The following is a 13,598-nucleotide window of genomic DNA, read 5'->3' as shown; positions in this document are numbered from 1 at the left end:
ATACATTGTATACGATCGGTTAAATTTTTTTCACATGTTGTATACGGCCGTATAACAGTATACAGCCCGTATAAAAAGGGTAAAAAATGATCTGGTAAATTTTATTCACATGGTGTATACGGGCGCTGTATAATAGTATACGACTCGTATTCTTAGGGTAAAAAATGGTTTACTCTCTTTAATCTATTAGAACGATCCAAAAAACGAAGAACAAAGTCAAATGTGATCAAACTTGGACATCAGAGGTAAATGCTTGAAGCAAAACAAGGATCAGGTTCTCAGTTATTTCAGTCAAATGTGATCAAACTTGGACATCAGACGTAAATCTTGATTCAGATCTCTATTCGGTCATCTTTCCAAACTACAACACACGATAAGTTTACACTTTATATAGTGTGTGATTTGACCGGTTGTATTCAGTTATTTCTGTTGATCCACAAATTCCAACAAATCTTTCACTCCAGTACTTGAAACTTGAGCGCAGTACTTGAAACTTGAGCGTAGAAATCAATTCAAAACCCTCACCCTCCCCTGTCTCTCTCTCTGTCTTCTCAAAATCAACCAGAAAACCAAAGGAAAAAGGGCAGATAATGGCTGATGGTTCTTCGTTGAGGAAACCATACGTAGATCAACAGTAAGCATTGGAAGCCCGACAAACAGTCTTGCAATTACGTCTTTTCAATCAAGACCGCATTGTTAATTTTAATGATGATTCGAAACATTCCGAATAACTAACAAAAGAACCCGACAAGTCTTCATAGTTGTCAAATTCGATTCCAACAAATCTTTCACTCAAAGTTAATATTCACTATGGTGGATGCAAGCATAAAGTTAGAAAAATACTCAAGAAGATTGAAGGGTACACAACTGAAGGTTCAGTGCATGAAAAGTTTCTTACGAACGGTATGTATCAGGAAGCTCAACTTGAACGTACGATATGTATCAGGAAGCTCAACTTGAACGGACGATATGTATCAAGACAAGGATCGTTCTAATAGATTAAAGAGAATAAAACCTCGTTTCTTCATCTTCATCTTCAAGAACAATGATGAACAGATGATGGTTTTTTCGCAGAACCGTTGGTATACGTCGACCACAACGAGAACAGTGCAACGACAGTTGAGTATGAAGGATTGTAGTAGTAGGACATTGGAACCACAGATAATGAACGGATTATTGGCCATTATTCGACCGAGTAATCAGTTGTATTTTTTTTAGTTGCTTCTCTTGTTAAATTTCTGAACCAACCGAAATCCACAAATTCAAACAGTTTCTTCGTAGATTCCGTCCGGATTTCAAATCCACAAAGCTGTTATTTCTGTTGTTCGGTACTTCCAAGATCTGAACCAACTGAAATCCACAAATTCCAACAAATTGCATCAGGAAGCTCAACTTGAACGGACGATATGAATCTTCTATCATGCGACGGACCCAATTCCATCCATGTATCTTGCAAGTTAAAGCCACAATCAACGTATACATGTGCAAGAGAATGGCGAGTTATTTCAGTTATTTATGTTGATCTACAAATTCCAAAAAATTGCATCAGGAAGCTCAACTTGAACGGACAACCGCAACCGTTTTAGTGCTTCTCAATCAGATATTTTTTATTGAATCATAACTGAAACAGTCGGAAAATAACTAAACCGAACCAACATAGTTGAAGGTGCAAGAGAATGGCGAGTTATTTCAATTATTTATGTTGATCCACAAATTCCAAAAAATTGTATCCAATGCAAGGATCTTCGAATGCGGTGTTTACGTTAATTTTCAATAATGTTGGAAGGATTGTAGTTATAGAACCCGACAAACCAACAAAATCCGAATAGTTCAAATATTCTAAACCCTAACTGTGTATGTGCTTGTGCTGTAGAAACCGGTGATGAATTTGTGTATCTGAATCAGGTTCTCAAACAAACACTACTAAAGAATGGACCCAACTGTGAAATTAGCGAATCTGGAAGTGATAATGGTTTATTCTCTTTAATCATTAGAAGGATCAAAAAATGAAAGGGATTTCGAGCAGTTGGTATTAAACCTATTTCAAACCAAGATATAGATCTCAGCCTTAGATCGGTCATTCCTTGTGATACATGAACGTTGTATTCTTGTCTTTCAGAAGAGTTGGTATTGAACCAAGAATACTTCAAACATTCTAAATCCTACCTGGAAATAAACCAACAAAATCCTGATAGTGAAAAACATCAGCAACAATTTTTTCTTTTCCTTCAATTTCGAGAACATTCTCCCTGTGTATGTGCTTGTGCTGTAGAAACTGGTGGTGAATTTGCGTACACAACTGAAGGTTCAGTGCACGAAAAGTTTCTTACGAAATGTACGTGACAAAACGAGTATGTTGGGAATTAAACGCATGTACGTGACAAAAAAGGATCGTGCTAATAGATTAAAGAGAATAAACCAAGTACTAATCATCTGCTTTCTGAATCTGAATCTGAATCTAAATGTTAACTTTGACTCATAAACCCTTGAATCCCAACGGTTCTCTAAAAAACATTTGTTTCTTTCCTTTTCATGAGGTAAAACCGGTTTCAACGTCAAGTGTTGTTTTTCACCCTGTGTGAGCATTGGAAGCCCGACAAACAATCTTGCAATTACGTCTTCAATCAAGACCGCATTGTTAATTTTAATGATGATTCGAAATATTCCGAATAACTAGCAGAAGAACCCGACATGTCTTCTATGATGATTCGAAACATTCACGAACCACAATGGACTCAGACTCATACTACTCACCCTCCCCTGAGGAAAAGTTTTCCCGACGACTCAAGATAAAGCAGTTGGTTTGTGTTCATATCAGTGTTGTTTATCACCCTGTGTGAGCATTGGAAGCCCGACCACTATGATGATTCGAAACATTCACAAACAACAATGGACTCAGACTCATTGTTGCGAATTTGGTTTCTTCGGTACAGGCTGATGAAACCGAAGACTCGGACTCCTTACAACTCTCATCAAATGCCTCACCCTTCCTTTTATTCTGTAAATATTAAATAAAGAATAACAACATGCCCGTAATCCCGCGTTGATAGCTTCTTGTTTATTACAGTCATACGACACATTTTTTTGTTCTTCAATCTTTGTTACTTGTTAATGTTTTATTTTTTCTACTTTTAGAAAGGTTTGAGCACCTCACGACTGTAAAATAACTCGTGTGATTGACACCTTAAATCACTTAAATACTTTCAGAAAAATCTAATTTCCGAAGAATACGGGCCGTATAATAGTATACGGCCCGTATACACGTTCGTATACATTGTATACAACCAGGCAAAATATTTACACATGGTGTATACGGGCCGTATACTGTTATACGGCCCGTATGGAATTAAAAAAAGGGATATCGGATTTTAATAATCCTAAGTTTCACCTATTGGCCGATAATAATCCCAACTTTAAAAATTCCCTCCAATAATCCTAACTTGTAAAACTTTGGCCGCCATTAATCACTTTCTAACATATGTGCACTTAAATCAATTAAGGAGTCTCTAGGTGTAATTGAATCTATTGAGGACACCAAATTCTTATATATTTGAAAAGGATCAATGACGGCCAACGTTTTACAAGTTGGGATTATTGGAGGGAATTTTTAAAGTTGGGATTATTATCGGCCAACTGGTGAAACTTAGGATTATTAAAATCCAATAACCCTTAAAAAAACTGACAAAGTCTGCTGGCACAGACTTTGTTAGTTTTTTATATTCTATACGGGCCGTATAACATTATACAACCCGTATACGCTATGTGTAAATAAGTTTTTCTCATGTGTTAATATTAGAACCCTTAATTTATTATCTACTTTTTGTCTTTTCAATAAAAAGGGTTGGCCAATGGAAAAATGGAGTTTTTTCAATAAAATGGAAAAAAATAACAGAAAAAGGTCAAAAAAAACTTAATTGAAATCCATACAAGGGATGAAATGCGTTATGTTTTGCCATTTAAGTACCAGCTCGTCTCGTTTGTAAGTGATTTATCAAGGTGAACTCGTCTTATACTCGACTCGTTTCTTACTTTTTAATTAATTTATATATATTTATAATTAGTTTTTATATATTTTTTAATTAGACTTTTTAAATATAACATAATATATATTATTTAGTTTTTAGCACTTTTTTATATATAATAATAATTTCCGGAGTGGCAGCGGCAAAACACATCGGCACCGAGCGGCAACCACTGCCAACTCTTTTGCCGCACAAGCGTTGCCGAAAATGGGGAAGAAATCGGTGAGGAACACCGATGCGGGGAGAGGGAGGGGAGGAGAGAGAGAGGGGGTGTGTGGGGTGGGGTCCATGTCATCTCAACCAATCACACTTTTTTCCTTTTTTTTTAAGACTAAAGGGTATGGGGGCCGGCTAGGCCCGGCTAGGACCGGCGCCGGTCCCCCACACCGCCCCCCTGAGGGTCGGCTCGGCCCAAACGGCTCCCCACAGCCGAATGAGACGTGGCCCCACTTCAAAAATCTAGCCGTTTGCAACGGCACTTTTCTTTAAAAAAAAAATCATTTTTCAATTTAAATACCCTCTATCTCATCCATTTTTATACAATTCTATCTTATTCTACTCCCATTCTTCTCCAATTCTCTTCCTTTTTTATAAAAAAACACTCCATATTTTTTATACCTTTTTCTCTAAATCATGCATCATTTCAACCCAAACAACCCCAACCCGAATAATTACAACCCGAACCAACTAACTTTTTTTCGACCCCCGCTTACACTCCGAGTATGGATCAATCGTGGGGGGCTCCGCAATTTCCTTTTTCGGGTTTCCAACAAACACCCAACGCATTCTCACAAATGTCTCAAGTTCAACAACTCCAACAATACCAAGCGCTACAACAAATCATGCAACGCAACTCGTTTGAACAACTCCAATCGCAACCGCCAACTTCCCAACCGGTTCACCTTGACGATGATGATGATGAAGAAGTCGTCCCCGAATCGCCACCGCAAGAGCTCTACCGAAAAGAAAAAGGGGGAAGGGAAGAAGGTTGAAAACGTACCCGAAACCGCGCCAAAAAGCGGTTCGAGAGCGAAGGGGAGACCTTGGACGAAAGTAGAGGAGGAGGCGCTAGCAATAGCGTATGCTAAGTCCTCTACTAACCCGATAGTCGGTGTGAACCAAAGTTTAAATTTTTAATTTAAATTTTAAAAATTGTTATTTTTTATTTTTACTAACGCATTGTTTTTTAAAATTTAGGAAACAATCAAACGGGTGATAGTTTTTGGAAGAAGGCAACGGCTAAATTTCATGAGATTATGGAGCATAGCTCGGATCGTGATGTAGAAGCCGTCTCGGGCAAGTGGCGTAAAATGAGCAAGATCATCAATAACTTTAACACAATTTATAACCAAATTTACACTTGTCCTCCTAGCGGGAGTAACGAGTCGGACATTCTTAACCTTGCTATCGCTAAATGGGACTCTCAAAATCCAAAGCCTTTCCCGCACTTCCGAGCATGGAACGTAGTAAGGAAAGAACAAAAATGGACGCCGATTCCAAATGTGGTAGCAACCGCCAAACGGACTAAAACTTCCGAGTCCGGAAGTTATAGTGCGGGAGGCTCCACCGCTCGTTGTCAAATCGACATAAACGACGACCCGGAAGATGACAAGGACGTGTTGCCCATTCACGAGGCGGAACGTCCCACCGGGAGGGACAAAGCAAAAAAAGAGGCGGCCGGAAAGCGCAAAGGGGCCGGCTCGAGTGGAGGGGGTGGCTCGGGTGGAGGGGGCGGCTCGAAGGCATCGGCGAAAATGGACGAGTTGATAAACGAATTCCGTTCGTTCAAAGAGTTCGCGGCCGAAAAATACACTCACAAGAAAACCGTGTCGGCCGACCAAGCTCGAGCGGAGGGTTTTAGGATTATGAGGTTGGATCTCGACTCGGTTCCGGAGGAGGAACGAGTGGTTTATCGGAGGATGAAGGAAGAAGTGATGAAAAAATGGACGTCGTAGGTTTTTTTTTTATTTTTATGAAATGTAATTTTTTATTTTCCGGTAATTTCTTTTTAGGAAATGTAATTTTTTTTATGTTATGAAATGAAATTATTTATGTTGTTTTATGTTGTATTTTTTAATTTTTATAAAGTTTTTATTAACTTATTAAATTAAAACTTAGGAAATTATAAAATAATGAGGTGGGGCCCCATCCTCCATCCCCCTCAAATATCATGGAGGCTCATCCCCCACGAGCCGCCTACGTGGCGCCTACGTGGAGGCTCATCCCCTTGGGGATGAGCCGAACCATACCCTTTAGTCTAAATAGTTTACCATTTCATCAAGTGTCTAACCATTGTCAACACTTTTGAGCATACTTTACCATTTTGACATGACAAACTCTCATTGGTTGATTTTTTAGTTTGCCACTCTAAGTGTTTAACCACTCCTTACACCTTTAATGTGTTCAATAAAAGTTATATGAATTCCAGGCCTGCGAGACAGCTCGACAAATGGAACTTGGACTCGTTTATTTAACAAGCTTATTTTAGGCTCGGGCTCGCTCATCTCTATTAAAGATTTTAGCGAGATGATCTCGAGCAGTTTGCGAGCAGATTAGCTCGTTTATCCTCGGTTGTGACCATTTAAGTAATTTCCAAAGCTTGAGCCGAAAGGTGAGATTTGCGCAAACCAGTGACTTACCCAGTGATTTACTTTAAATTATGGGGTTCAATTCCTTTTCATTATCTATAAGGCTATATTTAGTGATTCAATATTGAGAATCAAGTTTCTCAATATCATTGCCGCCATTTTACAATATTGTTGTTCAAACCAATACAATATTAAGAGAACAACTAGCAAATATTGATAAGAGTAATTGAGTGAAGTTTAAAAGTTAGGCTCAAGGTGTAAGCCAGCACCACAAACTACCTCTACCAAAGTCTTGAAATTTTGATTAGAACTCCCATTTGGTGCAGCAGCCTTGTGAGCAAGATCTTTCAATGTTTTAATCTTCTCATCCATGCTTTTGGACAACGAGAGAACTTGTTCCAAAGCGCGACGCGTCGCATGTTTTGTAAAATTCCCGCCTTGAATTCGCAACCCGATCCCCCAAACTCTCTCAACCATCCAAGAATTTATGTAATGATCCCCCAAATATGGCCTACATATCATGGGGACACCAGCTCCTATACTCTCCAACATAGAGTTATATCCACCATGTGTAACAAGCACCCCTATTGCAACATGATTCAAGACTTGATCCTGTGGAGCCCATGGTACAACTTTCCCAGTCCCGTTAGCGATTGTTCTCTCCAAGAAACCTTTAGGGAAATGCTTATAGGAATCTTTGTTCATTGACCAAAGAAACGGGGTTTTGGTCTCTTCGAGTGTTTCAGCTAACTCGACAAGTTCTTGTGGCGGAAGGTTGAAAAATGTCCCGAAGCAAATGTAGGCAACTGCTCTTGTCTTTTGATTATCTAGCCATTTCATGCAAGAAAATTCATCAACTTTTGATGCTGTATTTTCCTTCGATATGAGATTAAAGGGACCGATGTTGAGAAAGTTGTTCAACTTTGAAGACAGGTTTTTGGTTAGATCAGGGTCTAGTTCTTGGAAAGAATTTATGGGAACAGCAGTCGCTTTGGCTAGCGTTCTTCCCATTTTATGTAGCATGGTTGCAAATGGTGATTCGAGGTTTCCTGACACGACTCCACTTGGTAAGTCACCTAGGCGAACCGATTCTAGTCCTGGGATTAAATCGACAATTTCTCCATCGGGTCCAGTAGAAACTGTGTACACAAATGTTGTTACAACAAATATATGCTTCTTCTCTCATGCAAACAAGTACAAAAATAACAGTGACAAACAAACCTTAATTTAACGGATAATCTTAAGGATGTTTTTTTTTGTAGGTCCAGTTAATTAATCCACACACTATATAATATTTGACATAGTGATAGTAACTCAAAAATTCATATATTATATCCAACTTTCGCTCGCTAATTTTATAACTGTTACTTAGGTCGCAATTGTCCAGTTTTCTAGTAGCGATGTACTATATTACTTATATACCAAATATCGAATTGAATACGTAAACGGTAAACATATACCTATAAGTTGAGCAGTTTTTTCCCTAATGAGATCAGTATAAAAATGTGCAGCCAAAGAACAAGTTCCGGAAGGCCAAAACCCGACCCAAGGAACGTTCATCTCCTCCGCAATATCACCGGAAAACCCAAGAAAAGCATCCACCACGATACAAGTAATCTTCAGCCCAGTATCCATCTCCGCCACTCGAACACCCCTCCGAAACTCATCCTCCGCCACTGCGAGAAACAAGTTAATACCCTCTTCCGGGTTTCCCACAGGAACATAACCCTCTGGCTTTCCATCAGATATATTATACGGCTTAATGTTGTCGCAACCAGGCTCAGCGAACAAAGCCCGGTTAGAAGTTTCAGTGTTGAGAAAGGAGAATGCAACTGCAGGGGCTGCGGACGCTAGTCTACGGACCAGGGTTAGCATGAGAGCAGGGTGTGAGGCAAAAGGGAATGCAAATACTGCAACATGTTTTTCCCTTATGTTGCTAGCCATTTGCATGTTTTGAAATTTGTTTGATTGATTAGGTGTATGAGTATATATTATATATGTATAAAACCGCTAAAAGATGAAAGAAGAAGTTGGTAATTTAAATGGATGAATTTGTAACACATCATGTTAAAAATAAGCAGATTTCATGATTATCAGCTGAATGAGGTAGAATGGTATATGCATTTATAAAGTTCTCATGTCTCAACTGCACTAAAAAGTTGATTTATTTATAAAAAAGTTGAAACGGGACCATATATAGTTGAGATACACAAATCTCTGGTTTTCTTTTTTCTGGAAATGTATTTATTGGTGATAATGTTTGACATGTGATCAGTTTATAACTTGCAAATTGATAGATTATGTTTGTAATTTTTTTAGCTGAGTATGTAACAGATTGTGAATGGTCAAAACTAAGAAAATGATATGAATGATGTCTTAAATTTATTTACTAGATGAAATGATATGGGATTCATTTAATTGTTAATGATCATAGAGGTTGTAGTGATTATGATTTAATCAACAAAAAAACATTGACATTTAAGATACTGGTTTTTGTTGCTAGTAATTTTATTCAAGGTTTCCAGAGTGTGTTTTGTTTGTGAAGTTCTCTTGTGTTTATGTTCTCAGTGATGTATACGATGAATTATTGAAAATTGAAATTGTAGATGGCTATGAGGCATTGAGGCTATGGGGTATAGGGGTCGTGGTTGGATCATGCTTTGCCACATGGGACGTGGATCCATCACTACACCGCCCCTTCCTTGAACCAATGTGGATCGCGTGTGAAAATATCCATGACAACCGCGTTCTATTTTTTCAGTTTCCAAAAGAATTTGACCGTTTGTAATGGTCCGAATTTTATATAAAAAATCCTAATTAAATTCTATTTAAACAACCCAAATCATAACATTTTTTTACAAAATCTCTCTTATTCTCTCTACTCTCTACGTCTCTCAACTCTATATATCCTACACCTTCTAAATTATATATCGCACCCCATGGCGTCACCATCGCACCCCATGGCATCACCAACTTATTTGGACGAAATCAACGAATTTTTTTTTTTGAACGCGATAAGGGAAATGGCACAAATAATTATAGAGGAAGAAGAAACCTCATCCGAATGGAGAACACGTCAACAATATTACAATATTTAATAGGGATTTTGAAGGTTATTTTATTTTTTGTGTACTTTATTATTGTTATTATTTTTTGTTAGTAATTTTATTATATTTTGTAGTGTTGTTAATGTTGTAGTGTGATTTATATTTTGAAGTGTTGTTTATATTTTGTAGTGTTGTTATTTTTCTAGTGTGATTTATATTTTAGTGTAATCTATATTTTTGCCAAAAATATAGGTGCCCACGATAGGTTGATAGTTGATTACTTTGCCTAAAACCTAGTATAAACGAATGAAATGTTTAGACGTCGTTTTTGAATGAGTCATCGTCTTTTCTTATGTATAGCCAACGATTTGGCAAATTATGGGATGCTAAAGGTGAAAGGGGTTTACCAGTTTACAAAAGTGTACGTCAAAAATTCGTTAATTAGCTTACGGCACTAGTAGCGATATGTGGCATGAATAGATGAAGATGTCTGATAGAACTTCACGAGAGAGTTTCTACAAGTTTTGCAAAGGTGTAGTCAAGTTATACAACCAGAAGTATTTGTTGAATGACATCGGGGGCGGAACTAGCATTTAACGAGCCGTAACATAGGCCACGATTCAACTTTGTATCGGTAGTGTATTTTTTTGTCAGTTTTATACAGAGGATACCCCTAAACAACTACGAGGATACCCCTGACAAAAAAATGATACTTTAGCCCAAAAGAAATAATAAACCTTTGAATGTAAGCCCAATTGTTATGTAAGCCCAAGTCCCAACCCAACTAATATTTTAGCCCAAAACAAATAATAACCCTTTGAATATGGGGTAGGGCAGGGCGCGGTAACATATTAGTGGAAACCAAACGTCGTACAAGGCACAAGCATCTTAACTCCATAACATCACCAGCGACAAAGTGCAGAAACTGATCAAAATTCGACAAAGTGTAACCTGTGTGAGATTGATAAAAATCAAACAAGCAGTCAAGCAGAACTGGTCATAATTTTGATTTTCGAACAAGTAGAAGCAGCAGTTCAGCCACAGAACTGATCAAAATTCTAACCAACATCGACCGATCAAAATCCGCAGATTGTTTGTGAGTATTTTTTTCTTCTTGTACTTTGGTAGTTTGATTTCTTGGTTAGTTTGTGCTTCGATATTTTGAATTTTGTTAGGTTATTAAGAATTTTTGTGATGATGATACAATTCTGAATGAAACAACTCCAAATGTTGATAATGATAATATTGATGCAAGTTCGATCTAAAAATTAAAATTAAACCTAGCCCAATCTAAAACCCAAAAACTTATTGTAACATCCCAAAACGCAAATTTTAAAATTCGTTAGAACGGTACCATGTTTAATTAAATAAATATACTAACTAAGTTATTAAACTTGGTTAAATGTCTAAGAAAACAATCAAGGAAAGGAATTTGCTACAATTGTGATCAAGTAACAACTAGAGGGGCCAAGGTTGTCAAAAAGGGGGGAAGTTTATGTTTAACTAAATTAAAATTAAAACCCCAAAAACATATACTCAGTGGGTGTGTGGGAGTCGATGTTCGACCAGGAGAGAAGGGAGAAGGGGGTCAAACCCTAGATCACCAAAATCCATCAAATTGAAAGAGGATTGAAGGGCTAAACGAATGCATAAACCAGGTATGTCGATCACTTAAGTGTTTCTACCATCATGTAAGTCGAATATGGTGTTTTGATGATGTTTGATTAAGTGGGTTTTATGTAATCCGAAAATATAGTGTAAGATTGAACATGAATGTTTGTTATGATGAATGTGTAGGTGCTCAAATATGTTTAATTTCGACTATGATGATGATTTGGGAAAAACCCACTTGTAGTAGTACTGAAGATGATGATAAAGATGATCACTCATGTTCAATAGATGTGTATTTTTGATGAATGATGATGTAGTTTATGCTAATTTGATGATACTTGATGTTTATAACAATGGATGTTATAGGTTATTGATTTGAATCTAAATTAAAGTGAAAGTTATGTGAAGAATTAGTAGGAATAATGCTTTAAAAGCTTGTAAATGATGTCTTACAAATGTGAAACCCGCCAAGTGTTCGATGAAATGCCTAAGAGAGTAAATATATGGAATTGTATGCAAGTTGTAAGTTTATATGTATAGAAAGTGATTGGGATGAAATTGTTAGCAAACTAACACGTGAAATTGTTTACGGTACCCGTAAACACAAACTTGTGGTGCTCAAAACTACACACACGACATTTTTTTTGAATTTTTTTTACAAATGTGTTTATAATACACGCATCTACGTTTATGAAAAAAAATTTGGTCCAACTCGCCCCGTACGATGTAGTTCTCATGGTTCTTACAACTGGAAGTGGTTTTCATTTTAGCGGTCCCCTATATATATAGGATGAGGATCATTACAGAGCACTAACTATTGCGAGAACAAAAAAACAACTCTAAAACACTAAATTTTGGGATTTAAGGTTAATATTTATAAAATTTTATGTTTTTTACATTCATATGTGTTTTATGTATACATAAAAAAACCATATATTTTTACCTACACATAGCCTACATACATGTTGGTAATTTAACCTACAAATAACCTACTTATGTGTAGGTTATACAAAAAGTGAAAAAATTTCATATTCTGTTTTGAATTCTGGTGTAGGAAACAATAAATCTTACATTTGTAACATTTTTAATTGCTTTATAGGCTTTTCGAATTGAAAAAATGGGTGATTCATTGGGTTCTGTGTGTTCTCGCAATATTTAGTGTTCTGCATAGAACCTTCCCCTATATATATATATATATATATATATATATATATATATATATAGGATTAGGTTCAAACGTGAACAAAATCCCAAGAGTGAATTGCGTGAACTGATCTAGGCCCTTGATTTTTATGATCTTGAGATTAAAGTGAGTGGCATGATGGTAATTGTTTGGTTAACTTTTTCCATTTAATTAAATACAAAAAGGGTATATGTGTAATTTCAATCTTAAATTGATTGCATAAATCTCTCACAAATCAAGTAATCAATTATCCTCTTAAATTGATTGCATAAATCTCTCACAAATCAAATCAAGGATTAGAAAAGAAGTAACTTAATTCAATTACTAAAATAATTATTTTTTTAAATGCGATGTACACATGTGTATTCTGATTTTGCCCTCTTTTTAATGCGATGTACACATGTGTATATCGTCTGTTTTTGTGATATCTCAGAAAAAAAAAATTTGTATTGAATGTTGATGTACACCTGTGAATTACTGTACACATATGTACGATGCTGAGTACACATGTGTACTGTTCTATTTATATCCAAGTACACATGTGTATACCATTGAAATATGAAGGTGATCGGAGTGTCGCGCTCCGGTCAAAGATAATATTTATATACCCTAATTACCCTTAACAAATAGCTAGTGGTAGCAAGGGGTCGAACCACGAAGAGTATGTGGTTTGTGTGCGGATTTGATTGAATTATAAATAGTTGTCACTTTTATGAAGCTTGCTATATTGTTTTTTTATGTTTTTGTTTGATTGGAAGTTGTGAATTAGAATAACTAAAATGATTAACTAAATTAATTACTCACGATTACTAAACGCAAGAAGTGGAAATGATTGTTTGAACAAAAATAAGAAAACAAGGTTCACACCCGGTTCGGTAATTGCATTCCTAGGGTTCCTACACGTTTTAAGATTGATTCAATTGCAAAAACGATTAACGAGTTTAGTGTTACACGGCTTAGGTGCCAAGAGCTATCAACGTTACAAAGAACGGACCACAATGCACTTCGTTACCAAGAACATGTAAACTCTAACCTAGACAAGGCATAATTGCACATAAACATTTCATAAAGTCAAGTTTAATCTTCACTCGACGGTTTACGAATTCAATACAAATGCAAGACAATTATCATAAGTTTCAAATCAAGA

At 36.6% G+C, this 13,598-nt stretch overlaps 2 protein-coding genes across 2 annotated transcripts; one reads left to right on the top strand and one right to left on the bottom strand.

Annotated features, from left to right (window-relative positions):
• Positions 1 to 5,278: 5,278 nt before the first annotated feature.
• LOC110870451 lies at positions 5,279 to 5,977 on the top strand. The gene has a single exon (XM_022119631.1). The coding sequence runs from the start codon at positions 5,279 to 5,281 to the stop codon at positions 5,975 to 5,977; it is 699 nt and encodes a 232-aa protein (XP_021975323.1).
• Positions 5,978 to 6,668: 691 nt separating this feature from the next.
• Positions 6,669 to 8,649, bottom strand: LOC110873558 (kaempferol 3-O-beta-D-galactosyltransferase). Its single transcript, XM_022122508.2, has 2 exons — positions 8,071 to 8,649; positions 6,669 to 7,749 (listed from the first exon to the last, which is right to left on the bottom strand). Exons 1-2 carry the CDS (start codon positions 8,558 to 8,560, stop codon positions 6,848 to 6,850), a joined length of 1,392 nt encoding a protein of 463 aa, XP_021978200.1. The 5' UTR covers positions 8,561 to 8,649; the 3' UTR covers positions 6,669 to 6,847.
• Between the last annotated feature and the right edge of the window lie 4,949 nt (positions 8,650 to 13,598).

The sequence above is a fragment of the Helianthus annuus genome, chromosome 8 (assembly GCF_002127325.2).
Source record: "Helianthus annuus cultivar XRQ/B chromosome 8, HanXRQr2.0-SUNRISE, whole genome shotgun sequence".
In the NCBI taxonomy this organism is placed as follows: domain Eukaryota; kingdom Viridiplantae; phylum Streptophyta; class Magnoliopsida; order Asterales; family Asteraceae; genus Helianthus; species Helianthus annuus.
Note: the sequence above shows the minus strand (reverse complement) of the source record. Positions and strands in the feature narration are given on the sequence as shown.

Bases quoted from the DNA above. Each gene is read 5' to 3' on its own strand.
- LOC110870451 (XM_022119631.1), top strand. From the start codon at position 5,279: ATGGAGCATAGCTCGGATCGTGATGTAGAAGCCGTCTCGGGCAAGTGG.
- LOC110873558 (XM_022122508.2), bottom strand. From the start codon at position 8,560: ATGCAAATGGCTAGCAACATAAGGGAAAAACATGTTGCAGTATTTGCA. The intron at 7,750-8,070 runs GTATATGTTTAC...TTGTGTACACAG, and splicing joins AAAAACTGCTCAACTTATAG to TTTCTACTGGACCCGATGGA.